General features: G+C 47.0%; 1 protein-coding gene and 34 non-coding genes across 35 annotated transcripts; 1 reads left to right on the top strand and 34 right to left on the bottom strand.

The window, feature by feature from the left end:
* Positions 1–60: 60 nt before the first annotated feature.
* Positions 61–179, bottom strand: LOC115538614 (5S ribosomal RNA). Its single transcript, XR_003975444.1, has one exon. It is a non-coding gene; the product is annotated as a 5S ribosomal RNA (ribosomal RNA).
* Positions 180–600: 421 nt separating this feature from the next.
* Positions 601–719, bottom strand: LOC115538613 (5S ribosomal RNA). The gene has a single exon (XR_003975443.1). It is a non-coding gene; the product is annotated as a 5S ribosomal RNA (ribosomal RNA).
* A 910-nt stretch (positions 720–1629) lies between these two features.
* On the bottom strand, positions 1630–1748 carry LOC115538612 (5S ribosomal RNA). The gene has a single exon (XR_003975442.1). It is a non-coding gene; the product is annotated as a 5S ribosomal RNA (ribosomal RNA).
* A 421-nt stretch (positions 1749–2169) lies between these two features.
* LOC115538610 (5S ribosomal RNA) lies at positions 2170–2288 on the bottom strand. Its single transcript, XR_003975440.1, has one exon. It is a non-coding gene; the product is annotated as a 5S ribosomal RNA (ribosomal RNA).
* Positions 2289–2710: 422 nt separating this feature from the next.
* On the bottom strand, positions 2711–2829 carry LOC115538609 (5S ribosomal RNA). The gene has a single exon (XR_003975439.1). It is a non-coding gene; the product is annotated as a 5S ribosomal RNA (ribosomal RNA).
* Positions 2830–3250: 421 nt separating this feature from the next.
* On the bottom strand, positions 3251–3369 carry LOC115538608 (5S ribosomal RNA). The gene has a single exon (XR_003975438.1). It is a non-coding gene; the product is annotated as a 5S ribosomal RNA (ribosomal RNA).
* Positions 3370–3790: 421 nt separating this feature from the next.
* Positions 3791–3909, bottom strand: LOC115538607 (5S ribosomal RNA). The gene has a single exon (XR_003975437.1). It is a non-coding gene; the product is annotated as a 5S ribosomal RNA (ribosomal RNA).
* Positions 3910–4330: 421 nt separating this feature from the next.
* On the bottom strand, positions 4331–4449 carry LOC115538606 (5S ribosomal RNA). Its single transcript, XR_003975436.1, has one exon. It is a non-coding gene; the product is annotated as a 5S ribosomal RNA (ribosomal RNA).
* A 420-nt stretch (positions 4450–4869) lies between these two features.
* On the bottom strand, positions 4870–4988 carry LOC115538605 (5S ribosomal RNA). Its single transcript, XR_003975435.1, has one exon. It is a non-coding gene; the product is annotated as a 5S ribosomal RNA (ribosomal RNA).
* Positions 4989–5409: 421 nt separating this feature from the next.
* On the bottom strand, positions 5410–5528 carry LOC115538604 (5S ribosomal RNA). Its single transcript, XR_003975434.1, has one exon. It is a non-coding gene; the product is annotated as a 5S ribosomal RNA (ribosomal RNA).
* A 421-nt stretch (positions 5529–5949) lies between these two features.
* Positions 5950–6068, bottom strand: LOC115538603 (5S ribosomal RNA). Its single transcript, XR_003975433.1, has one exon. It is a non-coding gene; the product is annotated as a 5S ribosomal RNA (ribosomal RNA).
* Positions 6069–6490: 422 nt separating this feature from the next.
* LOC115538602 (5S ribosomal RNA) lies at positions 6491–6609 on the bottom strand. The gene has a single exon (XR_003975432.1). It is a non-coding gene; the product is annotated as a 5S ribosomal RNA (ribosomal RNA).
* A 421-nt stretch (positions 6610–7030) lies between these two features.
* Positions 7031–7149, bottom strand: LOC115538601 (5S ribosomal RNA). Its single transcript, XR_003975431.1, has one exon. It is a non-coding gene; the product is annotated as a 5S ribosomal RNA (ribosomal RNA).
* A 422-nt stretch (positions 7150–7571) lies between these two features.
* LOC115538583 (5S ribosomal RNA) lies at positions 7572–7690 on the bottom strand. The gene has a single exon (XR_003975414.1). It is a non-coding gene; the product is annotated as a 5S ribosomal RNA (ribosomal RNA).
* Positions 7691–8111: 421 nt separating this feature from the next.
* LOC115538631 (5S ribosomal RNA) lies at positions 8112–8230 on the bottom strand. Its single transcript, XR_003975461.1, has one exon. It is a non-coding gene; the product is annotated as a 5S ribosomal RNA (ribosomal RNA).
* A 421-nt stretch (positions 8231–8651) lies between these two features.
* LOC115538599 (5S ribosomal RNA) lies at positions 8652–8770 on the bottom strand. Its single transcript, XR_003975429.1, has one exon. It is a non-coding gene; the product is annotated as a 5S ribosomal RNA (ribosomal RNA).
* Positions 8771–9191: 421 nt separating this feature from the next.
* On the bottom strand, positions 9192–9310 carry LOC115538598 (5S ribosomal RNA). The gene has a single exon (XR_003975428.1). It is a non-coding gene; the product is annotated as a 5S ribosomal RNA (ribosomal RNA).
* Positions 9311–9731: 421 nt separating this feature from the next.
* LOC115538597 (5S ribosomal RNA) lies at positions 9732–9850 on the bottom strand. Its single transcript, XR_003975427.1, has one exon. It is a non-coding gene; the product is annotated as a 5S ribosomal RNA (ribosomal RNA).
* Positions 9851–10272: 422 nt separating this feature from the next.
* LOC115538586 (5S ribosomal RNA) lies at positions 10273–10391 on the bottom strand. Its single transcript, XR_003975417.1, has one exon. It is a non-coding gene; the product is annotated as a 5S ribosomal RNA (ribosomal RNA).
* Positions 10392–10812: 421 nt separating this feature from the next.
* LOC115538596 (5S ribosomal RNA) lies at positions 10813–10931 on the bottom strand. The gene has a single exon (XR_003975426.1). It is a non-coding gene; the product is annotated as a 5S ribosomal RNA (ribosomal RNA).
* A 421-nt stretch (positions 10932–11352) lies between these two features.
* On the bottom strand, positions 11353–11471 carry LOC115538595 (5S ribosomal RNA). The gene has a single exon (XR_003975425.1). It is a non-coding gene; the product is annotated as a 5S ribosomal RNA (ribosomal RNA).
* Positions 11472–11892: 421 nt separating this feature from the next.
* On the bottom strand, positions 11893–12011 carry LOC115538594 (5S ribosomal RNA). Its single transcript, XR_003975424.1, has one exon. It is a non-coding gene; the product is annotated as a 5S ribosomal RNA (ribosomal RNA).
* A 421-nt stretch (positions 12012–12432) lies between these two features.
* Positions 12433–12551, bottom strand: LOC115538593 (5S ribosomal RNA). Its single transcript, XR_003975423.1, has one exon. It is a non-coding gene; the product is annotated as a 5S ribosomal RNA (ribosomal RNA).
* A 421-nt stretch (positions 12552–12972) lies between these two features.
* LOC115538592 (5S ribosomal RNA) lies at positions 12973–13091 on the bottom strand. Its single transcript, XR_003975422.1, has one exon. It is a non-coding gene; the product is annotated as a 5S ribosomal RNA (ribosomal RNA).
* A 421-nt stretch (positions 13092–13512) lies between these two features.
* LOC115538591 (5S ribosomal RNA) lies at positions 13513–13631 on the bottom strand. Its single transcript, XR_003975421.1, has one exon. It is a non-coding gene; the product is annotated as a 5S ribosomal RNA (ribosomal RNA).
* A 421-nt stretch (positions 13632–14052) lies between these two features.
* Positions 14053–14171, bottom strand: LOC115538589 (5S ribosomal RNA). Its single transcript, XR_003975420.1, has one exon. It is a non-coding gene; the product is annotated as a 5S ribosomal RNA (ribosomal RNA).
* Positions 14172–14592: 421 nt separating this feature from the next.
* On the bottom strand, positions 14593–14711 carry LOC115538633 (5S ribosomal RNA). Its single transcript, XR_003975463.1, has one exon. It is a non-coding gene; the product is annotated as a 5S ribosomal RNA (ribosomal RNA).
* A 421-nt stretch (positions 14712–15132) lies between these two features.
* LOC115538622 (5S ribosomal RNA) lies at positions 15133–15251 on the bottom strand. Its single transcript, XR_003975452.1, has one exon. It is a non-coding gene; the product is annotated as a 5S ribosomal RNA (ribosomal RNA).
* Positions 15252–16610: 1359 nt separating this feature from the next.
* Positions 16611–20206, top strand: LOC115538582 (uncharacterized protein K02A2.6-like). The gene is given in 6 exon segments (XM_030350058.1): positions 16611–17754; positions 17757–17851; positions 17853–18069; positions 18072–18136; positions 18138–18897; positions 18900–20206. Coding segments are annotated over 6 exon segments (3237 nt in total). The 3' UTR covers positions 19856–20206.
* A 194-nt stretch (positions 20207–20400) lies between these two features.
* On the bottom strand, positions 20401–20519 carry LOC115538628 (5S ribosomal RNA). The gene has a single exon (XR_003975458.1). It is a non-coding gene; the product is annotated as a 5S ribosomal RNA (ribosomal RNA).
* A 420-nt stretch (positions 20520–20939) lies between these two features.
* On the bottom strand, positions 20940–21058 carry LOC115538637 (5S ribosomal RNA). Its single transcript, XR_003975467.1, has one exon. It is a non-coding gene; the product is annotated as a 5S ribosomal RNA (ribosomal RNA).
* Positions 21059–21479: 421 nt separating this feature from the next.
* LOC115538611 (5S ribosomal RNA) lies at positions 21480–21598 on the bottom strand. Its single transcript, XR_003975441.1, has one exon. It is a non-coding gene; the product is annotated as a 5S ribosomal RNA (ribosomal RNA).
* Positions 21599–22020: 422 nt separating this feature from the next.
* Positions 22021–22139, bottom strand: LOC115538638 (5S ribosomal RNA). Its single transcript, XR_003975468.1, has one exon. It is a non-coding gene; the product is annotated as a 5S ribosomal RNA (ribosomal RNA).
* A 422-nt stretch (positions 22140–22561) lies between these two features.
* On the bottom strand, positions 22562–22680 carry LOC115538634 (5S ribosomal RNA). The gene has a single exon (XR_003975464.1). It is a non-coding gene; the product is annotated as a 5S ribosomal RNA (ribosomal RNA).
* Positions 22681–23101: 421 nt separating this feature from the next.
* On the bottom strand, positions 23102–23220 carry LOC115538600 (5S ribosomal RNA). The gene has a single exon (XR_003975430.1). It is a non-coding gene; the product is annotated as a 5S ribosomal RNA (ribosomal RNA).
* Positions 23221–26977: the final 3757 nt, after the last annotated feature.

The following is a 26977-nucleotide window of genomic DNA, read 5'->3' as shown; positions in this document are numbered from 1 at the left end:
CGCTAAAGATCAGCGCACGGTAGGCCATTGCATCCAATGAGCTCGAGTTGAAAAGTATAATGCTTACAGCACCTGGTATTCCCAGGCGGTCACCCATCCAAGTACTAACCAGGCCCGACCCTGCTTAGCTTCCGAGATCAGACGAGATCGGGCGTGCCTAAGGTGGTATGGCCGTAAGCAATTATAGACTTGACCATATTAGCTTTTATACAGGGGGAGGACGTAAGGAGTGAGAGCGCTGCCGTGGCCAGAGACGGGACTTGTACAGAAACAATGATTAGATCCATAATGAATGAATGAATACGTTATTCCAGACTCAGAGTTACATATTTGAACGCAATGCATTACACTGCTTGGGCGTCATCGTTTGCGTGATCTTTTGAAGAAACGTAGCGTTGCAAAACCTGGGATGGACTAAGGTGGACCGCCGTCATTGCAGCTCTCTGCTACGTCACTACACTGTCCACATGTTTCACAAATAGAGTTTGAGGAGACGTCGTCAGAGTCTGTATGTTGCTTAAATTCTCCAAAACAGTGGGCGCTAAAGATCAGCGCACGGTAGGCCATTGCATCCAATGAGCTCGAGTTGAAAAAGTATAATGCTTACAGCACCTGGTATTCCCAGGCGGTCACCCATCCAAGTACTAACCAGGCCCGACCCTGCTTAGCTTCCGAGATCAGACGAGATCGGGCGTGCCTAAGGTGGTATGGCCGTAAGCAATTATAGACTTGACCATATTAGCTTTTATACAGGGGGAGGACGTAAGGAGTGAGAGCGCTGCCGTGGCCAGAGACGGGACTTGTACAGAAACAATGATTAGATCCATAATGAATGAATGAATACGTTATTCCAGACTCAGAGTTACATATTTGAACGCAATGCATTACACTGCTTGGGCGTCATCGTTTGCGTGATCTTTTGAAGAAACGTAGCGTTGCAGAACCTGGGATGGACTAAGGTGGACCGCCGTCATTGCAGCTCTCTGCTACGTCACTACACTGTCCACATGTTTCACAAATAGAGTTTGAGGAGACGTCGTCAGAGTCTGTATGTTGCTTAAATTCTCCAAAACAGTGGGCGCTAAAGATCAGCGCACGGTAGGCCATTGCATCCAATGAGCTCGAGTTGAAAAAGTATAATGCTTACAGCACCTGGTATTCCCAGGCGGTCACCCATCCAAGTACTAACCAGGCCCGACCCTGCTTAGCTTCCGAGATCAGACCATATTAGCTTTTATACAGGGGGAGGACGTAAGGAGTGAGAGCGCTGCCGTGGCCAGAGACGGGACTTGTACAGAAACAATGATTAGATCCATAATGAATGAATGAATACGTTATTCCAGACTCAGAGTTACATATTTGAACGCAATGCATTACACTGCTTGGGCGTCATCGTTTGCGTGATCTTTTGAAGAAACGTAGCGTTGCAAAACCTGGGATGGACTAAGGTGGACCGCCGTCATTGCAGCTCTCTGCTACGTCACTACACTGTCCACATGTTTCACAAATAGAGTTTGAGGAGACGTCGTCAGAGTCTGTATGTTGCTTAAATTCTCCAAAACAGTGGGCGCTAAAGATCAGCGCACGGTAGGCCATTGCATCCAATGAGCTCGAGTTGAAAAAGTATAATGCTTACAGCACCTGGTATTCCCAGGCGGTCACCCATCCAAGTACTAACCAGGCCCGACCCTGCTTAGCTTCCGAGATCAGACGAGATCGGGCGTGCCTAAGGTGGTATGGCCGTAAGCATTTATAGACTTGACCATATTAGCTTTTATACAGGGGGAGGACGTAAGGAGTGAGAGCGCTGCCGTGGCCAGAGACGGGACTTGTACAGAAACAATGATTAGATCCATAATGAATGAATGAATACGTTATTCCAGACTCAGAGTTACATATTTGAACGCAATGCATTACACTGCTTGGGCGTCATCGTTTGCGTGATCTTTTGAAGAAACGTAGCGTTGCAAAACCTGGGATGGACTAAGGTGGACCGCCGTCATTGCAGCTCTCTGCTACGTCACTACACTGTCCACATGTTTCACAAATAGAGTTTGAGGAGACGTCGTCAGAGTCTGTATGTTGCTTAAATTCTCCAAAACAGTGGGCGCTAAAGATCAGCGCACGGTAGGCCATTGCATCCAATGAGCTCGAGTTGAAAAAGTATAATGCTTACAGCACCTGGTATTCCCAGGCGGTCACCCATCCAAGTACTAACCAGGCCCGACCCTGCTTAGCTTCCGAGATCAGACGAGATCGGGCGTGCCTAAGGTGGTATGGCCGTAAGCAATTTATAGACTTGACCATATTAGCTTTTATACAGGGGGAGGACGTAAGGAGTGAGAGCGCTGCCGTGGCCAGAGACGGGACTTGTACAGAAACAATGATTAGATCCATAATGAATGAATGAATACGTTATTCCAGACTCAGAGTTACATATTTGAACGCAATGCATTACACTGCTTGGGCGTCATCGTTTGCGTGATCTTTTGAAGAAACGTAGCGTTGCAAAACCTGGGATGGACTAAGGTGGACCGCCGTCATTGCAGCTCTCTGCTACGTCACTACACTGTCCACATGTTTCACAAATAGAGTTTGAGGAGACGTCGTCAGAGTCTGTATGTTGCTTAAATTCTCCAAAACAGTGGGCGCTAAAGATCAGCGCACGGTAGGCCATTGCATCCAATGAGCTCGAGTTGAAAAAGTATAATGCTTACAGCACCTGGTATTCCCAGGCGGTCACCCATCCAAGTACTAACCAGGCCCGACCCTGCTTAGCTTCCGAGATCAGACGAGATCGGGCGTGCCTAAGGTGGTATGGCCGTAAGCAATTATAGACTTGACCATATTAGCTTTTATACAGGGGGAGGACGTAAGGAGTGAGAGCGCTGCCGTGGCCAGAGACGGGACTTGTACAGAAACAATGATTAGATCCATAATGAATGAATGAATACGTTATTCCAGACTCAGAGTTACATATTTGAACGCAATGCATTACACTGCTTGGGCGTCATCGTTTGCGTGATCTTTTGAAGAAACGTAGCGTTGCAAAACCTGGGATGGACTAAGGTGGACCGCCGTCATTGCAGCTCTCTGCTACGTCACTACACTGTCCACATGTTTCACAAATAGAGTTTGAGGAGACGTCGTCAGAGTCTGTATGTTGCTTAAATTCTCCAAAACAGTGGGCGCTAAAGATCAGCGCACGGTAGGCCATTGCATCCAATGAGCTCGAGTTGAAAAAGTATAATGCTTACAGCACCTGGTATTCCCAGGCGGTCACCCATCCAAGTACTAACCAGGCCCGACCCTGCTTAGCTTCCGAGATCAGACGAGATCGGGCGTGCCTAAGGTGGTATGGCCGTAAGCAATTATAGACTTGACCATATTAGCTTTTATACAGGGGGAGGACGTAAGGAGTGAGAGCGCTGCCGTGGCCAGAGACGGGACTTGTACAGAAACAATGATTAGATCCATAATGAATGAATGAATACGTTATTCCAGACTCAGAGTTACATATTTGAACGCAATGCATTACACTGCTTGGGCGTCATCGTTTGCGTGATCTTTTGAAGAAACGTAGCGTTGCAAAACCTGGGATGGACTAAGGTGGACCGCCGTCATTGCAGCTCTCTGCTACGTCACTACACTGTCCACATGTTTCACAAATAGAGTTTGAGGAGACGTCGTCAGAGTCTGTATGTTGCTTAAATTCTCCAAAACAGTGGGCGCTAAAGATCAGCGCACGGTAGGCCATTGCATCCAATGAGCTCGAGTTGAAAAAGTATAATGCTTACAGCACCTGGTATTCCCAGGCGGTCACCCATCCAAGTACTAACCAGGCCCGACCCTGCTTAGCTTCCGAGATCAGACGAGATCGGGCGTGCCTAAGGTGGTATGGCCGTAAGCATTTATAGACTTGACCATATTAGCTTTTATACAGGGGGAGGACGTAAGGAGTGAGAGCGCTGCCGTGGCCAGAGACGGGACTTGTACAGAAACAATGATTAGATCCATAATGAATGAATGAATACGTTATTCCAGACTCAGAGTTACATATTTGAACGCAATGCATTACACTGCTTGGGCGTCATCGTTTGCGTGATCTTTTGAAGAAACGTAGCGTTGCAAAACCTGGGATGGACTAAGGTGGACCGCCGTCATTGCAGCTCTCTGCTACGTCACTACACTGTCCACATGTTTCACAAATAGAGTTTGAGGAGACGTCGTCAGAGTCTGTATGTTGCTTAAATTCTCCAAAACAGTGGGCGCTAAAGATCAGCGCACGGTAGGCCATTGCATCCAATGAGCTCGAGTTGAAAAAGTATAATGCTTACAGCACCTGGTATTCCCAGGCGGTCACCCATCCAAGTACTAACCAGGCCCGACCCTGCTTAGCTTCCGAGATCAGACGAGATCGGGCGTGCCTAAGGTGGTATGGCCGTAAGCATTATAGACTTGACCATATTAGCTTTTATACAGGGGGAGGACGTAAGGAGTGAGAGCGCTGCCGTGGCCAGAGACGGGACTTGTACAGAAACAATGATTAGATCCATAATGAATAAATGAATACGTTATTCCAGACTCAGAGTTACATATTTGAACGCAATGCATTACACTGCTTGGGCGTCATCGTTTGCGTGATCTTTTGAAGAAACGTAGCGTTGCAAAACCTGGGATGGACTAAGGTGGACCGCCGTCATTGCAGCTCTCTGCTACGTCACTACACTGTCCACATGTTTCACAAATAGAGTTTGAGGAGACGTCGTCAGAGTCTGTATGTTGCTTAAATTCTCCAAAACAGTGGGCGCTAAAGATCAGCGCACGGTAGGCCATTGCATCCAATGAGCTCGAGTTGAAAAAGTATAATGCTTACAGCACCTGGTATTCCCAGGCGGTCACCCATCCAAGTACTAACCAGGCCCGACCCTGCTTAGCTTCCGAGATCAGACGAGATCGGGCGTGCCTAAGGTGGTATGGCCGTAAGCAATTATAGACTTGACCATATTAGCTTTTATACAGGGGGAGGACGTAAGGAGTGAGAGCGCTGCCGTGGCCAGAGACGGGACTTGTACAGAAACAATGATTAGATCCATAATGAATGAATGAATACGTTATTCCAGACTCAGAGTTACATATTTGAACGCAATGCATTACACTGCTTGGGCGTCATCGTTTGCGTGATCTTTTGAAGAAACGTAGCGTTGCAAAACCTGGGATGGACTAAGGTGGACCGCCGTCATTGCAGCTCTCTGCTACGTCACTACACTGTCCACATGTTTCACAAATAGAGTTTGAGGAGACGTCGTCAGAGTCTGTATGTTGCTTAAATTCTCCAAAACAGTGGGCGCTAAAGATCAGCGCACGGTAGGCCACTGCATCCAATGAGCTCGAGTTGAAAAAGTATAATGCTTACAGCACCTGGTATTCCCAGGCGGTCACCCATCCAAGTACTAACCAGGCCCGACCCTGCTTAGCTTCCGAGATCAGACGAGATCGGGCGTGCCTAAGGTGGTATGGCCGTAAGCAATTATAGACTTGACCATATTAGCTTTTATACAGGGGGAGGACGTAAGGAGTGAGAGCGCTGCCGTGGCCAGAGACGGGACTTGTACAGAAACAATGATTAGATCCATAATGAATGAATGAATACGTTATTCCAGACTCAGAGTTACATATTTGAACGCAATGCATTACACTGCTTGGGCGTCATCGTTTGCGTGATCTTTTGAAGAAACGTAGCGTTGCAAAACCTGGGATGGACTAAGGTGGACCGCCGTCATTGCAGCTCTCTGCTACGTCACTACACTGTCCACATGTTTCACAAATAGAGTTTGAGGAGACGTCGTCAGAGTCTGTATGTTGCTTAAATTCTCCAAAACAGTGGGCGCTAAAGATCAGCGCACGGTAGGCCATTGCATCCAATGAGCTCGAGTTGAAAAAGTATAATGCTTACAGCACCTGGTATTCCCAGGCGGTCACCCATCCAAGTACTAACCAGGCCCGACCCTGCTTAGCTTCCGAGATCAGACGAGATCGGGCGTGCCTAAGGTGGTATGGCCGTAAGCAATTTATAGACTTGACCATATTAGCTTTTATACAGGGGGAGGACGTAAGGAGTGAGAGCGCTGCCGTGGCCAGAGACGGGACTTGTACAGAAACAATGATTAGATCCATAATGAATGAATGAATACGTTATTCCAGACTCAGAGTTACATATTTGAACGCAATGCATTACACTGCTTGGGCGTCATCGTTTGCGTGATCTTTTGAAGAAACGTAGCGTTGCAAAACCTGGGATGGACTAAGGTGGACCGCCGTCATTGCAGCTCTCTGCTACGTCACTACACTGTCCACATGTTTCACAAATAGAGTTTGAGGAGACGTCGTCAGAGTCTGTATGTTGCTTAAATTCTCCAAAACAGTGGGCGCTAAAGATCAGCGCACGGTAGGCCATTGCATCCAATGAGCTCGAGTTGAAAAAGTATAATGCTTACAGCACCTGGTATTCCCAGGCGGTCACCCATCCAAGTACTAACCAGGCCCGACCCTGCTTAGCTTCCGAGATCAGACGAGATCGGGCGTGCCTAAGGTGGTATGGCCGTAAGCAATTATAGACTTGACCATATTAGCTTTTATACAGGGGGAGGACGTAAGGAGTGAGAGCGCTGCCGTGGCCAGAGACGGGACTTGTACAGAAACAATGATTAGATCCATAATGAATGAATGAATACGTTATTCCAGACTCAGAGTTACATATTTGAACGCAATGCATTACACTGCTTGGGCGTCATCGTTTGCGTGATCTTTTGAAGAAACGTAGCGTTGCAAAACCTGGGATGGACTAAGGTGGACCGCCGTCATTGCAGCTCTCTGCTACGTCACTACACTGTCCACATGTTTCACAAATAGAGTTTGAGGAGACGTCGTCAGAGTCTGTATGTTGCTTAAATTCTCCAAAACAGTGGGCGCTAAAGATCAGCGCACGGTAGGCCATTGCATCCAATGAGCTCGAGTTGAAAAAGTATAATGCTTACAGCACCTGGTATTCCCAGGCGGTCACCCATCCAAGTACTAACCAGGCCCGACCCTGCTTAGCTTCCGAGATCAGACGAGATCGGGCGTGCCTAAGGTGGTATGGCCGTAAGCAATTTATAGACTTGACCATATTAGCTTTTATACAGGGGGAGGACGTAAGGAGTGAGAGCGCTGCCGTGGCCAGAGACGGGACTTGTACAGAAACAATGATTAGATCCATAATGAATGAATGAATACGTTATTCCAGACTCAGAGTTACATATTTGAACGCAATGCATTACACTGCTTGGGCGTCATCGTTTGCGTGATCTTTTGAAGAAACGTAGCGTTGCAAAACCTGGGATGGACTAAGGTGGACCGCCGTCATTGCAGCTCTCTGCTACGTCACTACACTGTCCACATGTTTCACAAATAGAGTTTGAGGAGACGTCGTCAGAGTCTGTATGTTGCTTAAATTCTCCAAAACAGTGGGCGCTAAAGATCAGCGCACGGTAGGCCATTGCATCCAATGAGCTCGAGTTGAAAAAGTATAATGCTTACAGCACCTGGTATTCCCAGGCGGTCACCCATCCAAGTACTAACCAGGCCCTACCCTGCTTAGCTTCCGAGATCAGACGAGATCGGGCGTGCCTAAGGTGGTATGGCCGTAAGCATTTATAGACTTGACCATATTAGCTTTTATACAGGGGGAGGACGTAAGGAGTGAGAGCGCTGCCGTGGCCAGAGACGGGACTTGTACAGAAACAATGATTAGATCCATAATGAATGAATGAATACGTTATTCCAGACTCAGAGTTACATATTTGAACGCAATGCATTACACTGCTTGGGCGTCATCGTTTGCGTGATCTTTTGAAGAAACGTAGCGTTGCAAAACCTGGGATGGACTAAGGTGGACCGCCGTCATTGCAGCTCTCTGCTACGTCACTACACTGTCCACATGTTTCACAAATAGAGTTTGAGGAGACGTCGTCAGAGTCTGTATGTTGCTTAAATTCTCCAAAACAGTGGGCGCTAAAGATCAGCGCACGGTAGGCCATTGCATCCAATGAGCTCGAGTTGAAAAAGTATAATGCTTACAGCACCTGGTATTCCCAGGCGGTCACCCATCCAAGTACTAACCAGGCCCGACCCTGCTTACCTTCCGAGATCAGACGAGATCGGGCGTGCCTAAGGTGGTATGGCCGTAAGCAATTATAGACTTGACCATATTAGCTTTTATACAGGGGGAGGACGTAAGGAGTGAGAGCGCTGCCGTGGCCAGAGACGGGACTTGTACAGAAACAATGATTAGATCCATAATGAATGAATGAATACGTTATTCCAGACTCAGAGTTACATATTTGAACGCAATGCATTACACTGCTTGGGCGTCATCGTTTGCGTGATCTTTTGAAGAAACGTAGCGTTGCAAAACCTGGGATGGACTAAGGTGGACCGCCGTCATTGCAGCTCTCTGCTACGTCACTACACTGTCCACATGTTTCACAAATAGAGTTTGAGGAGACGTCGTCAGAGTCTGTATGTTGCTTAAATTCTCCAAAACAGTGGGCGCTAAAGATCAGCGCACGGTAGGCCATTGCATCCAATGAGCTCGAGTTGAAAAAGTATAATGCTTACAGCACCTGGTATTCCCAGGCGGTCACCCATCCAAGTACTAACCAGGCCCGACCCTGCTTAGCTTCCGAGATCAGACGAGATCGGGCGTGCCTAAGGTGGTATGGCCGTAAGCAATTATAGACTTGACCATATTAGCTTTTATACAGGGGGAGGACGTAAGGAGTGAGAGCGCTGCCGTGGCCAGAGACGGGACTTGTACAGAAACAATGATTAGATCCATAATGAATGAATGAATACGTTATTCCAGACTCAGAGTTACATATTTGAACGCAATGCATTACACTGCTTGGGCGTCATCGTTTGCGTGATCTTTTGAAGAAACGTAGCGTTGCAAAACCTGGGATGGACTAAGGTGGACCGCCGTCATTGCAGCTCTCTGCTACGTCACTACACTGTCCACATGTTTCACAAATAGAGTTTGAGGAGACGTCGTCAGAGTCTGTATGTTGCTTAAATTCTCCAAAACAGTGGGCGCTAAAGATCAGCGCACGGTAGGCCATTGCATCCAATGAGCTCGAGTTGAAAAAGTATAATGCTTACAGCACCTGGTATTCCCAGGCGGTCACCCATCCAAGTACTAACCAGGCCCGACCCTGCTTAGCTTCCGAGATCAGACGAGATCGGGCGTGCCTAAGGTGGTATGGCCGTAAGCAATTATAGACTTGACCATATTAGCTTTTATACAGGGGGAGGACGTAAGGAGTGAGAGCGCTGCCGTGGCCAGAGACGGGACTTGTACAGAAACAATGATTAGATCCATAATGAATGAATGAATACGTTATTCCAGACTCAGAGTTACATATTTGAACGCAATGCATTACACTGCTTGGGCGTCATCGTTTGCGTGATCTTTTGAAGAAACGTAGCGTTGCAAAACCTGGGATGGACTGAGGTGGACCGCCGTCATTGCAGCTCTCTGCTACGTCACTACACTGTCCACATGTTTCACAAATAGAGTTTGAGGAGACGTCGTCAGAGTCTGTATGTTGCTTAAATTCTCCAAAACAGTGGGCGCTAAAGATCAGCGCACGGTAGGCCATTGCATCCAATGAGCTCGAGTTGAAATAGTATAATGCTTACAGCACCTGGTATTCCCAGGCGGTCACCCATCCAAGTACTAACCAGGCCCGACCCTGCTTAGCTTCCGAGATCAGACGAGATCGGGCGTGCCTAAGGTGGTATGGCCGTAAGCAATTTATAGACTTGACCATATTAGCTTTTATACAGGGGGAGGACGTAAGGAGTGAGAGCGCTGCCGTGGCCAGAGACGGGACTTGTACAGAAACAATGATTAGATCCATAATGAATGAATGAATACGTTATTCCAGACTCAGAGTTACATATTTGAACGCAATGCATTACACTGCTTGGGCGTCATCGTTTGCGTGATCTTTTGAAGAAACGTAGCGTTGCAAAACCTGGGATGGACTAAGGTGGACCGCCGTCATTGCAGCTCTCTGCTACGTCACTACACTGTCCACATGTTTCACAAATAGAGTTTGAGGAGACGTCGTCAGAGTCTGTATGTTGCTTAAATTCTCCAAAACAGTGGGCGCTAAAGATCAGCGCACGGTAGGCCATTGCATCCAATGAGCTCGAGTTGAAAAAGTATAATGCTTACAGCACCTGGTATTCCCAGGCGGTCACCCATCCAAGTACTAACCAGCCCCGACCCTGCTTAGCTTCCGAGATCAGACGAGATCGGGCGTGCCTAAGGTGGTATGGCCGTAAGCAATTATAGACTTGACCATATTAGCTTTTATACAGGGGGAGGACGTAAGGAGTGAGAGCGCTGCCGTGGCCAGAGACGGGACTTGTACAGAAACAATGATTAGATCCATAATGAATGAATGAATACGTTATTCCAGACTCAGAGTTACATATTTGAACGCAATGCATTACACTGCTTGGGCGTCATCGTTTGCGTGATCTTTTGAAGAAACGTAGCGTTGCAAAACCTGGGATGGACTAAGGTGGACCGCCGTCATTGCAGCTCTCTGCTACGTCACTACACTGTCCACATGTTTCACAAATAGAGTTTGAGGAGACGTCGTCAGAGTCTGTATGTTGCTTAAATTCTCCAAAACAGTGGGCGCTAAAGATCAGCGCACGGTAGGCCATTGCATCCAATGAGCTCGAGTTGAAAAAGTATAATGCTTACAGCACCTGGTATTCCCAGGCGGTCACCCATCCAAGTACTAACCAGGCCCGACCCTGCTTAGCTTCCGAGATCAGACGAGATCGGGCGTGCCTAAGGTGGTATGGCCGTAAGCAATTATAGACTTGACCATATTAGCTTTTATACAGGGGGAGGACGTAAGGAGTGAGAGCGCTGCCGTGGCCAGAGACGGGACTTGTACAGAAACAATGATTAGATCCATAATGAATGAATGAATACGTTATTCCAGACTCAGAGTTACATATTTGAACGCAATGCATTACACTGCTTGGGCGTCATCGTTTGCGTGATCTTTTGAAGAAACGTAGCGTTGCAAAACCTGGGATGGACTAAGGTGGACCGCCGTCATTGCAGCTCTCTGCTACGTCACTACACTGTCCACATGTTTCACAAATAGAGTTTGAGGAGACGTCGTCAGAGTCTGTATGTTGCTTAAATTCTCCAAAACAGTGGGCGCTAAAGATCAGCGCACGGTAGGCCATTGCATCCAATGAGCTCGAGTTGAAAAAGTATAATGCTTACAGCACCTGGTATTCCCAGGCGGTCACCCATCCAAGTACTAACCAGGCCCGACCCTGCTTAGCTTCCGAGATCAGACGAGATCGGGCGTGCCTAAGGTGGTATGGCCGTAAGCAATTATAGACTTGACCATATTAGCTTTTATACAGGGGGAGGACGTAAGGAGTGAGAGCGCTGCCGTGGCCAGAGACGGGACTTGTACAGAAACAATGATTAGATCCATAATGAATGAATGAATACGTTATTCCAGACTCAGAGTTACATATTTGAACGCAATGCATTACACTGCTTGGGCGTCATCGTTTGCGTGATCTTTTGAAGAAACGTAGCGTTGCAAAACCTGGGATGGACTAAGGTGGACCGCCGTCATTGCAGCTCTCTGCTACGTCACTACACTGTCCACATGTTTCACAAATAGAGTTTGAGGAGACGTCGTCAGAGTCTGTATGTTGCTTAAATTCTCCAAAACAGTGGGCGCTAAAGATCAGCGCACGGTAGGCCATTGCATCCAATGAGCTCGAGTTGAAAAAGTATAATGCTTACAGCACCTGGTATTCCCAGGCGGTCACCCATCCAAGTACTAACCAGGCCCGACCCTGCTTAGCTTCCGAGATCAGACGAGATCGGGCGTGCCTAAGGTGGTATGGCCGTAAGCATTTATAGACTTGACCATATTAGCTTTTATACAGGGGGAGGACGTAAGGAGTGAGAGCGCTGCCGTGGCCAGAGACGGGACTTGTACAGAAACAATGATTAGATCCATAATGAATGAATGAATACGTTATTCCAGACTCAGAGTTACATATTTGAACGCAATGCATTACACTGCTTGGGCGTCATCGTTTGCGTGATCTTTTGAAGAAACGTAGCGTTGCAAAACCTGGGATGGACTAAGGTGGACCGCCGTCATTGCAGCTCTCTGCTACGTCACTACACTGTCCACATGTTTCACAAATAGAGTTTGAGGAGACGTCGTCAGAGTCTGTATGTTGCTTAAATTCTCCAAAACAGTGGGCGCTAAAGATCAGCGCACGGTAGGCCATTGCATCCAATGAGCTCGAGTTGAAAAAGTATAATGCTTACAGCACCTGGTATTCCCAGGCGGTCACCCATCCAAGTACTAACCAGGCCCGACCCTGCTTAGCTTCCGAGATCAGACGAGATCGGGCGTGCCTAAGGTGGTATGGCCGTAAGCAATTATAGACTTGACCATATTAGCTTTTATACAGGGGGAGGACGTAAGGAGTGAGAGCGCTGCCGTGGCCAGAGACGGGACTTGTACAGAAACAATGATTAGATCCATAATGAATGAATGAATACGTTATTCCAGACTCAGAGTTACATATTTGAACGCAATGCATTACACTGCTTGGGCGTCATCGTTTGCGTGATCTTTTGAAGAAACGTAGCGTTGCAAAACCTGGGATGGACTAAGGTGGACCGCCGTCATTGCAGCTCTCTGCTACGTCACTACACTGTCCACATGTTTCACAAATAGAGTTTGAGGAGACGTCGTCAGAGTCTGTATGTTGCTTAAATTCTCCAAAACAGTGGGCGCTAAAGATCAGCGCACGGTAGGCCATTGCATCCAATGAGCTCGAGTTGAAAAAGTATAATGCTTACAGCACCTGGTATTCCCAGGCGGTCACCCATCCAAGTACTAACCAGGCCCGACCCTGCTTAGCTTCCGAGATCAGACGAGATCGGGCGTGCCTAAGGTGGTATGGCCGTAAGCATTTATAGACTTGACCATATTAGCTTTTATACAGGGGGAGGACGTAAGGAGTGAGAGCGCTGCCGTGGCCAGAGACGGGACTTGTACAGAAACAATGATTAGATCCATAATGAATGAATGAATACGTTATTCCAGACTCAGAGTAACATATTTGAACGCAATGCATTACACTGCTTGGGCGTCATCGTTTGCGTGATCTTTTGAAGAAACGTAGCGTTGCAAAACCTGGGATGGACTAAGGTGGACCGCCGTCATTGCAGCTCTCTGCTACGTCACTACACTGTCCACATGTTTCACAAATAGAGTTTGAGGAGACGTCGTCAGAGTCTGTATGTTGCTTAAATTCTCCAAAACAGTGGGCGCTAAAGATCAGCGCACGGTAGGCCATTGCATCCAATGAGCTCGAGTTGAAAAAGTATAATGCTTACAGCACCTGGTATTCCCAGGCGGTCACCCATCCAAGTACTAACCAGGCCCGACCCTGCTTAGCTTCCGAGATCAGACGAGATCGGGCGTGCCTAAGGTGGTATGGCCGTAAGCATTTATAGACTTGACCATATTAGCTTTTATACAGGGGGAGGACGTAAGGAGTGAGAGCGCTGCCGTGGCCAGAGACGGGACTTGTACAGAAACAATGATTAGATCCATAATGAATGAATGAATACGTTATTCCAGACTCAGAGTTACATATTTGAACGCAATGCATTACACTGCTTGGGCGTCATCGTTTGCGTGATCTTTTGAAGAAACGTAGCGTTGCAAAACCTGGGATGGACTAAGGTGGACCGCCGTCATTGCAGCTCTCTGCTACGTCACTACACTGTCCACATGTTTCACAAATAGAGTTTGAGGAGACGTCGTCAGAGTCTGTATGTTGCTTAAATTCTCCAAAACAGTGGGCGCTAAAGATCAGCGCACGGTAGGCCATTGCATCCAATGAGCTCGAGTTGAAAAAGTATAATGCTTACAGCACCTGGTATTCCCAGGCGGTCACCCATCCAAGTACTAACCAGGCCCGACCCTGCTTAGCTTCCGAGATCAGACGAGATCGGGCGTGCCTAAGGTGGTATGGCCGTAAGCAATTATAGACTTGACCATATTAGCTTTTATACAGGGGGAGGACGTAAGGAGTGAGAGCGCTGCCGTGGCCAGAGACGGGACTTGTACAGAAACAATGATTAGATCCATAATGAATGAATGAATACGTTATTCCAGACTCAGAGTTACATATTTGAACGCAATGCATTACACTGCTTGGGCGTCATCGTTTGCGTGATCTTTTGAAGAAACGTAGCGTTGCAAAACCTGGGATGGACTAAGGTGGACCGCCGTCATTGCAGCTCTCTGCTACGTCACTACACTGTCCACATGTTTCACAAATAGAGTTTGAGGAGACGTCGTCAGAGTCTGTATGTTGCTTAAATTCTCCAAAACAGTGGGCGCTAAAGATCAGCGCACGGTAGGCCATTGCATCCAATGAGCTCGAGTTGAAAAAGTATAATGCTTACAGCACCTGGTATTCCCAGGCGGTCACCCATCCAAGTACTAACCAGGCCCGACCCTGCTTAGCTTCCGAGATCAGACGAGATCGGGCGTGCCTAAGGTGGTATGGCCGTAAGCAATTATAGACTTGACCATATTAGCTTTTATACAGGGGGAGGACGTAAGGAGTGAGAGCGCTGCCGTGGCCAGAGACGGGACTTGTACAGAAACAATGATTAGATCCATAATGAATGAATGAATACGTTATTCCAGACTCAGAGTTACATATTTGAACGCAATGCATTACACTGCTTGGGCGTCATCGTTTGCGTGATCTTTTGAAGAAACGTAGCGTTGCAAAACCTGGGATGGACTAAGGTGGACCGCCGTCATTGCAGCTCTCTGCTACGTCACTACACTGTCCACATGTTTCACAAATAGAGTTTGAGGAGACGTCGTCAGAGTCTGTATGTTGCTTAAATTCTCCAAAACAGTGGGCGCTAAAGATCAGCGCACGGTAGGCCATTGCATCCAATGAGCTCGAGTTGAAAAAGTATAATGCTTACAGCACCTGGTATTCCCAGGCGGTCACCCATCCAAGTACTAACCAGGCCCGACCCTGCTTAGCTTCCGAGATCAGACGAGATCGGGCGTGCCTAAGGTGGTATGGCCGTAAGCAATTATAGACTTGACCATATTAGCTTTTATACAGGGGGAGGACGTAAGGAGTGAGAGCGCTGCCGTGGCCAGAGACGGGACTTGTACAGAAACAATGATTAGATCCATAATGAATGAATGAATACGTTATTCCAGACTCAGAGTTACATATTTGAACGCAATGCATTACACTGCTTGGGCGTCATCGTTTGCGTGATCTTTTGAAGAAACGTAGCGTTGCAAAACCTGGGATGGACTAAGGTGGACCGCCGTTGTTATAGACTGAACTAGTGTTGCACTCATTTATATCCGGCACTCCGGAACCTTAGTGCTTATACCAGGTTTCCCCACCGGGGGGTGCTAGGGATTGCTCTCCTCCTGTCGGCCTCGTGACTTGGACTGTTATGCTGTGAGCATGTTTTCAGTAAAGACGTTAAACGGAGTTACAAGTGTGCGTGCATTATTGCCCTCGGGTTACCACACTTTTGGCGACGAGGATTAAAACATAGATGACGGAGAACTGGGTAGTTAGTGTCGAAGAAGAAGTTTCCGTGTAGTTTTCGATTGCAGCATGGCTACTGCCACGGTCGGCACGCTCACTGAATTCGTCGAGCTGGATGGTGACTGGATTGAATATGTCGAGAGACTGGAGCACTTTTTCCTGGCGAATAACATTGTGGGGGCGGAAAGGAAAAGATCGATTCTCCTCAGTGCGTGCGGTGCCAAGACGTACAAGTTGATACGCAACTTAGCAACGCCACGGAAGCCAGGCGAACTATCATTCGAAGAGCTGGTGAAGCTGGTGCAGGAGCATCACAACCCCAGGCCGTCAGTGATTGTTCAGCGCTTCAAGTTCCACACGCATTCACGCAAAGCTGAAGTTTCAGTTGCTACATTCGTGGCGGAGCTGAGACAGCTGTCGGAATATTGTGAGTTTGGACCGGTGCTTGACGACATGCTACGGGACAGGTTAGTCTGTGGTATCAACAATGACAGCATTCAGCGCCGATTGCTAGGTGAAGTCACGCTAACTTTCAAGAAAGCGTTGGAGATTGCTCATGCAATGGAAACGGCAGCTATCAACTCTAAAGACATTCAAGCAGCTAACGCAAGTGTACCACAGGGCGCCGTTCACCGTCTGTTTAAAGACGGGAGGGGCAAGCCGATGACGTCAGTTGAGTGTTACCGGTGTGGGGGAGCGCATCTTGCTAATGACTGTGGTTTTAAAGATGCCGCTTGCCATAACTGCCAGAAAAAGGGCACATAGCGAAGAAGTGCAGAGGTGCTAAAAAGCCATGGAAAAAGGAGTGGGAGTCAAAACCCCAAATGAAAACGCATCATGTGCAGAGTGAAGAGCCGGAGGAGCAGTGTTCTTTTAACATGTTTAATATTGACCTGAGTGGACCCCGGGCAGACCCGATCTGCGCAACACTGCACATAAACGGAAAAGAGCTGACGATGGAGGTGGACACGGGTGCCTCAGTTTCGGTGATAAGTCAAACCACATACTCAAGGTTGTGGGGCTCTGGGAAAGCGCCTGCTTTAAGAAAGACTAACATCAGACTGAGACAATACACCGGTGAGTGCATTCCTCTACTTGGAGCTATAGAAGTAGACGTGATGTATGAAGGCCAGTCTGTTACAGTGAAGCTGTTAGTGGTAGACGGGGAGGGACCTAGTCTGATTGGAAGGGACCTCCTAAAGAAAATCCGCCTCAATTGGGGGGAAATCATGCACATGAGAGTGGTGGGAGACATTCTATCAAAGCATGCAGACGTTTTTAAGGATGAGCTCGGCACCCTCCGCGGCACAACGGTGAAGTTAACCGTGGACCCCAACGCAAAGCCACGTTTTTGCAAACCACGCACAGTGCCATACGCCATGAAGGCTAAGGTGGAAGCGGAGTTGGACAGGCTGCAGCGGTCAGGTGTTATTGAACCTGTGGAGTTCTCTGACTGGGCAGCCCCGATTGTGCCGGTGCTGAAAGAGGATGGTGAGGTGCGGATATGTGGTGATTACAAAATGACAATTAACCAAACCTCACAACTTGACACTTATCCCCTGCCACGAGTTGAGGATTTGTTCGCCACACTGGCAGGAGGACAAACATTTACAAAACTGGACATGAGTCACGCGTACCAACAGCTGTTGCTGGATGAGGACTCTAAACAATATGTGACCGTCAACACCCACAAGGGGCTGTTCAAGTACAACCGTCTGGTTTTCGGCGTCGCGTCCAGCCCATCCATTTTTCAACGCACCATGGACAACCTCCTGCAGAACATTCCCCATGTTGCTGTCTACCTAGACGACATTTTGGTGACTGGTAAAACAGAAGAGGAGCATCTGCGGAACCTCGACCAGGTGCTAAAGAGAATGAAGGAGGCTGGGCTGCGTTTAAAACGCAGTAAATGTGTTTTCCAGGCTCCAAGTGTCACCTACCTGGGTCACAGGATTTCCGCTCAGGGTCTTTCCCCCATGACAGAGAAGGTGAGGGCGATAAAGGAGGCTCCTTCTCCAAAGAATTGGCAGAGCTCAGGTCTTTCTTGGGCTTAGTGAACTATTATGGGAAGTTCTTGCCTGAACTCTCCACTGTGCTCGCCCCCCTGTATCAGCTGCTACACAAAGGACTGTTCCTGGAATTGGCAACAAGCTCAAGAGACAGCTTTTCAGCAGGTAAAAGAACTGTTGCACTCAGCAACGCTACTCGTGCACTTTGACCCAGACAAAGAAGTTGTGTTATCCTGTGATGCATCACCCTATGGCGTGGGGGCGGTCCTTTCGCACAGTATGGAGGACGGGGATGAAAAGCCTATTGGGTACGTGTCTCGCACTCTCACATCAGCAGAAAGGGTTACTCGCAGCTAGAGAAAGAGGGGCTAGCTGTAGTTTTTGCTGTGAAACGGTTTCCACCAGTACCTGTATGGTCGCCCATTTACCATTTTTACCGACCATAAGCCCTTGCTGGGCCTGTTTAGTGAGACTAAGGGTATTTCACCCATGGCGTCAGCAAGAGTGCAGCGCTGGGCATTAACTTTGTCAGCGTATCAGTATCACATTGTGTTTAAAGCAGGAAGTGAAAATGCAAACGCAGACGCGTTCAGCCGTCTTCCCCTCCCAGAGTCACCGAGCCAAACTAACCTTCTTCCAGAGACTGTGTTTTTGTTGGACAGGCTGTCTGACTCTCCGGTGACAGCAAAGCAAATCAAACAGTGGACTGAAAGAGACCCGGTGCTGTCACAAGTCAAGAGATGGCTGTTGCAGGGCTGGCCAGTAGCAGTTGGACAAGAGGAGCTCAAGCCCTATGTCAAGCGTCAGTTGGAGCTAAGTGTGCTGGATGGCTGTATTCTCTGGGGCTCCAGGGTGATTATTCCTCCTGCAGGACGGGCTCAGATAACGGAAGTGCTGCATGAAGCTCACCCCGGGGTGTCGAGGATGAAGAGCCTCGCCAGGTCGTTTGTGTGGTGGCCTGGGATGGACGGTGCTTTGGAAGAAAAGGTAAAAGCATGTTCACAGTGTCAAAGTAACCAGAAGATGCCCGCACCTGCTCCTCTCCACCCATGGGAGTGGCCGGCACGTCCGTGGTCCAGGCTCCACCTGGATTTCGCTGGTCCGTTTATGGGTCACATGTTCCTGGTGCTGATGGACGCTCATTCTAAGTGGATGGAAGCACACATCATGTCAATATCACAGCCCCAGTTACCACTGACACGCTCAGAAGCATCTTTGCCACCCACGGGTTACCAGATACAGTTGTCAGTGACAACGGGCCCACTTTCACCAGTGAAGTTTTCAAAGAGTTTGTTGAGAAAAATGGAATCCGACATATCCTGACTGCACCGTACCATCCTGCTTCCAACGGTTTGGCAGAACGTGCTGTTGAGACGCTGAAAGATGGACTGCGGAAAATGACGGGGCACACGCTGGAGACGAAGCTGGCACGTTTCTTATTCCAGTATCGGATTACTCCGCACACAACCACGGGTTTGCCTCCAGCGGAGATGTTGCTGGGGAGAAAGCCCAAATCTCATCTGGACCTCCTTCGCCCGGATGTAGGAGCAAAAGTTGCCCGATCACAGGACAACCAAAAAGTGAGACGGGACCAACATGCAAGAGAGCGGTTTTTACAGCAGGGGGACTGTGTGTATGTCAAGAACTTTGCCAGTGGCTCAAAGTGGCTGCCAGGAGTTATTCACCGCCAGTCTGGTCCAGTCTCTTTTGTGGTTGACTTGTTGGATGGCAGGCAGGTTCGTAGGCACCAAGATCATGTGCGTGTCCGCACCGATGCAGAGGAGAAGGGGTCTCAGAGTTTTTCGCACAAGGACAGTGTGAGCAGCTCTATGGACTGTGTTGCACCTGTGTGCATTGATGGACTGTTGCGGCCCTCGGATGGTCTGTCTGAGCAAACTGCCTCACCTGCCCCTGCCCCAATTCCTCCCAGTGCAGCAAACTCTGTTACCCAGTCTGTGGACTCTACTGTTGCACCGAGAAGGTCAGAGCGGCAACACAAGCCTCCAGAGAGGCTGAACTGTTTAAAAAAAAAAAAAAAAAAGTGTGTTAGGCCATACAGGTTGTTGTTGCCTTATGTGAAAAGAAAATTGTTGTGCATTTCCAAATGTTGTTGATGTAAAATGTTGTTGTTTGCCTGTTGTTAAAATTGTGAAGTTGGGATGTGATTTAAGTTGGTTTTAGTGCAATATCATTTCTGTACTTTATAAGGGGACATTCATGCAATTTCAGTTTGTTTGGTTAACCGTATTATAAGTGTTTACTTAAAGGGGGAGAAGTGTTATAGACTGAACTAGTGTTGCACTCATTTATATCCGGCACTCCGGAACCTTAGTGCTTATACCAGGTTTCCCCACCGGGGGGTGCTAGGGATTGCTCTCCTCCTGTCGGCCTCGTGACTTGGACTGTTATGCTGTGAGCATGTTTTCAGTAAAGACGTTAAACGGAGTTACAAGTGTGCGTGCATTATTGCCCTCGGGTTACCACAGCCGTCATTGCAGCTCTCTACTACGTCACTACACTGTCCACATGTTTCACAAATAGAGTTTGAGGAGACGTCGTCAGAGTCTGTATGTTGCTTAAATTCTCCAAAACAGTGGGCGCTAAAGATCAGCGCACGGTAGGCCATTGCATCCAATGAGCTCGAGTTGAAATAGTATAATGCTTACAGCACCTGGTATTCCCAGGCGGTCACCCATCCAAGTACTAACCAGGCCCGACCCTGCTTAGCTTCCGAGATCAGACGAGATCGGGCGTGCCTAAGGTGGTATGGCCGCAAGCATTTATAGACTTGACCATATTAGCTTTTATACAGGAGGAGGACGTAAGGAGTGAGAGCGCTGCCGTGGCCAGAGACGGGACTTGTACAGAAACAATGATTAGATCCATAATGAATAAATGAATACGTTATTCCAGACTCAGAGTTACATATTTGAACGCAATGCATTACACTGCTTGGGCGTCATCGTTTGCGTGATCTTTTGAAGAAACGTAGCGTTGCAAACCTGGGATGGACTAAGGTGGACCGCCGTCATTGCAGCTCTCTACTACGTCACTACACTGTCCACATGTTTCACAAATAGAGTTTGAGGAGACGTCGTCAGAGTCTGTATGTTGCTTAAATTCTCCAAAACAGTGGGCGCTAAAGATCAGCGCACGGTAGGCCATTGCATCCAATGAGCTCGAGTTGAAATAGTATAATGCTTACAGCACCTGGTATTCCCAGGCGGTCACCCATTCAAGTACTAACCAGGCCCGACCCTGCTTAGCTTCCGAGATCAGACGAGATCGGGCGTGCCTATGGTGGTATGGCCGTAAGCATTTATAGACTTGACCATGTAAGCTTTTATACAGGGGGAGGACGTAAGGAGTGAGAGCGCTGCCGTGGCCAGAGACGGGACTTGTACAGAAACAATGATTAGATCCATAATGAATGAATGAATACGTTATTCCAGACTCAGAGCAACATATTTGAACGCAATGCATTACACTGCTTGGGCGTCATCGTTTGCGTGATCTTTTGAAGAAACGTAGCGTTGCAAAACCTGGGATGGACTAAGGTGGACCGCCGTCATTGCAGCTCTCTACTACGTCACTACACTGTCCACATGTTTCACAAATAGAGTTTGAGGAGACGTCGTCAGAGTCTGTATGTTGCTTAAATTCTCTAAAACAGTGGGCGCTAAAGATCAGCGCACGGTAGGCCATTGAATCCAATGAGCTCGAGTTGAAATAGTATAATGCTTACAGCACCTGGTATTCCCAGGCGGTCACCCATCCAAGTACTAACCAGGCCCGACCCTGCTTAGCTTCCGAGATCAGACGAGATCGGGCGTGCCTAAGGTGGTATGGCCGTAAGCAATTATAGACTTGACCATATTAGCTTTTATACAGGGGGAGGACGTAAGGAGTGAGAGCGCTGCCGTGGCCAGAGACGGGACTTGTACAGAAACAATGATTAGATCCATAATGAATGAATGAATACGTTATTCCAGACTCAGAGCAACATATTTGAACGCAATGCATTACACTGCTTGGGCGTCATCGTTTGCGTGATCTTTTGAAGAAACGTAGCGTTGCAAAACCTGGGATGGACTAAGGTGGACCGCCGTCATTGCAGCTCTCTACTACGTCACTACACTGTCCACAAGTTTCACAAATAGAGTTTGAGGAGACGTCGTCAGAGTCTGTATGTTGCTTAAATTCTCCAAAACAGTGGGCGCTAAAGATCAGCGCACGGTAGGGCCATTGCATCCAATGAGCTCGAGTTGAAATAGTATAATGCTTACAGCACCTGGTATTCCCAGGCGGTCACCCATCCAAGTACTAACCAGGCCCGACCCTGCTTAGCTTCCGAGATCAGACGAGATCGGGCGTGCCTCAGGTGGTATGGCCGTAAGCAATTATAGACTTGACCATATTAGCTTTTTATACAGGGGGAGGACGTAAGGAGTGAGAGCGCTGCCGTGGCCAGAGACGGGACTTGTACAGAAACAATGATTAGATCCATAATGAATGAATGAATACGTTATTCCAGACTCAGAGCAACATATTTGAACGCAATGCATTACACTGCTTGGGCGTCATCGTTTGCGTGATCTTTTGAAGAAACGTAGCGTTGCAAAACCTGGGATGGACTAAGGTGGACCGCCGTCATTGCAGCTCTCTACTACGTCACTACACTGTCCACATGTTTCACAAATAGAGTTTGAGGAGACGTCGTCAGAGTCTGTATGTTGCTTAAATTCTCCAAAACAGTGGGCGCTAAAGATCAGCGCACGGTAGGCCATTGCATCCAATGAGCTCGAGTTGAAATAGTATAATGCTTACAGCACCTGGTATTCCCAGGCGGTCACCCATCCAAGTACTAACCAGGCCCGACCCTGCTTAGCTTCCGAGATCAGACGAAATCGGGCGTGCCTAAGGTGGTATGGCCGTAAGCAATTATAGACTTGACCATATTAGCTTTTATACAGGGGGAGGACGTAAGGAGTGAGAGCGCTGCCGTGGCCAGAGACGGGACTTGTACAGAAACAATGATTAGATCCATAATGAATGAATGAATACGTTATTCCAGACTCAGAGCAACATATTTGAACGCAATGCATTACACTGCTTGGGCGTCATCGTTTGCGTGATCTTTTGAAGAAACGTAGCGTTGCAAAACCTGGGATGGACTAAGGTGGACCGCCGTCATTGCAGCTCTCTACTACGTCACTACACTGTCCACAAGTTTCACAAATAGAGTTTGAGGAGACGTCGTCAGAGTCTGTATGTTGCTTAAATTCTCCAAAACAGTGGGCGCTAAAGATCAGCGCACGGTAGGCCATTGCATCCAATGAGCTCGAGTTGAAATAGTATAATGCTTACAGCACCTGGTATTCCCAGGCGGTCACCCATCCAAGTACTAACCAGGCCCGACCCTGCTTAGCTTCCGAGATCAGACGAGATCGGGCGTGCCTAAGGTGGTATGGCCGTAAGCAATTATAGACTTGACCATATTAGCTTTTATACAGGGGGAGGACGTAAGGAGTGAGAGCGCTGCCGTGGCCAGAGACGGGACTTGTACAGAAACAATGATTAGATCCATAATGAATGAATGAATACGTTATTCCAGACTCAGAGCAACATATTTGAACGCAATGCATTACACTGCTTGGGCGTCATCGTTTGCGTGATCTTTTGAAGAAACGTAGCGTTGCAAAACCTGGGATGGACTAAGGTGGACCGCCGTCATTGCAGCTCTCTACTACGTCACTACACTGTCCACATGTTTCACAAATAGAGTTTGAGGAGACGTCGTCAGAGTCTGTATGTTGCTTAAATTCTCCAAAACAGTGGGCGCTAAAGATCAGCGCACGGTAGGCCATTGCATCCAATGAGCTCGAGTTGAAATAGTATAATGCTTACAGCACCTGGTATTCCCAGGCGGTCACCCATCCAAGTACTAACCAGGCCCGACCCTGCTTAGCTTCCGAGATCAGACGAGATCGGGCGTGCCCTTTTTTTTTTTTTTTTATCTTTTTTTATTATTTTCCAGTTCACACATTTACAGCAACCGATAACAGAGTATTATTTACATACATCCTCTGAGAAAAAAAACTTTTACACACCCAACTTAATCCCCTTCCCTTATCCTTCCCACATCACTTAATCCTAATGAAGACAGCACAAATGTTGCGCCAAATCAGAAAATACAGATCAATCTGCATGCCCCAGTCTTTTCACCAGTTAAACAAAATCTCCCCTCCCTCCCTTCAAAGACTAATTTACTCCCACTCAAAAAGAAATGTTCCGCCTTCTCCCCTCCATACTTATACATTAAGTTCACATCTCTTTTCATTATTGATTTAAACAACATTTTTATTTTCACTTTCCGCCCCTCAAAGTGTGCGTAGTTCCTCCTGCAGACGACCGCGAGTCTGGCATGACTCAAAACAAAATTCATTAAACAAAAATTAACGTCTATTCTTTTTTCAAACGTGCCAAACAAAAACAATGTCCTCCACCCTCCCTCCAAGTCCAACTCAGCAGCCCAGTTATCTTTCAACAGTTCTTTCAAAAACTCAAAGAAATCAACTAACTCCCCACAGTCCAAAAAATAATGTAAAAAGCTCTCATGACCACTTTTGCAAACATCACACATCACATTTACATCATTATTAATCTTATTTAGCACCACGTTTGTATAAATCCTATTGTGTCTGATCAAGAAATCGTTGTTCTCACACTCTATACTATTATACCTTATCCCCATATTTGACCATATTTTCTTTACATTCAAACCCACAAACACTCTGCTCCACACTTTCTCAGCTGCCGGCTCCTTCATCACATCCACTATCAACCATCTGTATACTTTCTTCACACTCATTTCTCCCATTTTAATCTTTTTCCCATTCTCCATCACATATAGCTCAGGCATACTTGTCTCTCCCTTCACCACACATTCACTTTGTATGATCCTGGCCCACTCTAAGGGTATACTGGTTTTAATCTTTTCATATATTTTATTTATTTTCTCTCTATTATCCATCCCCTCCAGGTCACATACCTGATCATATATGCAATTATTTCTTAAGAATCCTGGGATGACCTCATAAATGATGTCCTTTATTTGTCTAATCCCTCCTTCTATGAATTTTGGCTCATATAATGTTTTGCCATTGTGTTTAATTTTTTCGTTTAAAAACAGGGGCAGTTTTACCAACGTAGTATCCTCTCACATTCATATTGCATCTTAGGTAAGAATTTCCTCCAGGCTTCAAAGACCTCCCTATAAAATTCTGGTATGGTTATCGTCATTGACTGTTTTAGGCCCATGTACCACACATACTGTCCTATGCCACCCACATCATTCATATATTTCTCCATAAAATCCTTCCACCCATATTTATATCCTCCCACAATATATTTCTTCACCGTTTTAATCCTTAATGCTGTCTTTTTTGTTTCTATATCTAATAAATTCAGCCCTCCTTCACACCTTTTTCCCACCAGTGTCCCATGTGCAATCTTAACTCCTTTCCCCTCCCATATAAAATCACACACAATTTTGTTAAGGTCGTTCTTAACCCATATTGGCATTTCTAATACAGACAACACATACACATAGCCTGATAGTAGCAAACTATTAACCACTGTAACCTTTCCCTTTAACCTGAGCTTCCTTGCCTTCCACCTCCCACATACAGTTTTTATTTTGTTGATAACTCCTGTCCATGTTGTCTCAGTTGCCTCTTTAGTTTCAACACCTAAATATATGCCCAACACTTTAATATACCTATCCTGCACCCTTAAACCTACTCCCTCTCTCTCTATGTTACCTATATACATTATTTCTGATTTTTCTTTATTTATTCTAGCGCCCGACGCTCTCCCATATATCTCTGCCAATTCTAGCACCCTTTTCACACTGTTCCCATCCCTCACCGTTATTGTTGTGTCGTCTGCATATTGATTTATTGTATGTATGCTCCCAGATGGTAGTTGTATGCCCTGAACTCTTGCGTCGTTTTTAATTAGTAAGGCCAGGGGCTCTGCCGAAATGGCATAGAGCAACGCCGATAGGGGACATCCCTGCCTTATCGATCTCCCAAGACAAAATCTGTCAGTCAGCACTCCATTTACTTTGACACAGCTCCTTGCACCCTCGTACAACCTCCTGACCCACCCCACTAATCTCTCTCCAAATCCAAATCTCACCAGTAATCTAAATAAAAACTCATGCTCCACCCTATCAAATGCTTTATTCCAATCTATAGCTAACACTATTCCCCCTGTTCCGTCTCTCTTCATGAATTCTATTGTATCCCTAACTGTCGCTATTGTGTCAGCTATATCCCTACCTGGTATACTGTAACTTTGAGATGTTTTGATTATATCCCCTATCACTCGTTTTATTCTGTTAGCCAACACCTTGGCCAGAATTTTGTAATCTACATTTAGCAGACTTATAGGCCTATAATTCTGCAAGTCTAGTTTACTTCCTTTCTTCTTAAAAACTAAGGTAATCACACCTTCTACCATCCTACCCTGCACTATCCCTGTTTTCTCAGTCTCCCTGAATACCTCTACTAAAATTGATGCCATCTGCTCCTTATATACTTTATAAAATTCAATCCCTATCCCATCACTCCCAGGACTCTTCCCGCTTTTCAGCCCCTCTATCGCCTCCATCACCTCCATCCTACTTATCTCTCTGTCACACCATTTACTATCGTCCACACTCAGCTTGCTTTCGACACTATCCAGTACCTCCACTATACTGTCCTCCTCTAATCCACCTCTCTGATATAACTCCCCATAAAACTCTTGCACCCTCTCCAGTATGGCCACATAGTCTGCTACTACCTCCCCCTCCTTTTTCCTGATTTCGTGTATATATGTCCTGCTTTGTTTGCTTTTTCTAGGCCCAGAAAATACGCTGTGCACCTTTCTCCCTCCAGCGCATATTTAGCTTTGCTCCGTAAAATTGCTCCTCTACATTTCTCTGCCTCATATCTCTGAAGTTCCATCTTTACCTCTATATAATTCTCCATGCTGTAACCTTCTTCATTCTCTGCTTTACTCAGCTCTACCCTCAGTCTTTCCCTCAACTCCTTCTCTTTCTTCATCATTTTCACTTTTCTTTTCTTACTGTACCAAATGCTTATTGATTTAATCTTATTCTTCACTTTCTCCCATATCTCCCCAATCTGAGTATCTGCCCTATTTTTCTTCAATATATTCTTTAATTT

The sequence above is a fragment of the Gadus morhua genome, unplaced genomic scaffold, assembly GCF_902167405.1.
Source record: "Gadus morhua unplaced genomic scaffold, gadMor3.0, whole genome shotgun sequence".
NCBI classification, from domain to species: Eukaryota; Metazoa; Chordata; class Actinopteri; order Gadiformes; family Gadidae; genus Gadus; species Gadus morhua.
This window is presented reverse-complemented; position numbering and strand designations above follow the sequence as displayed.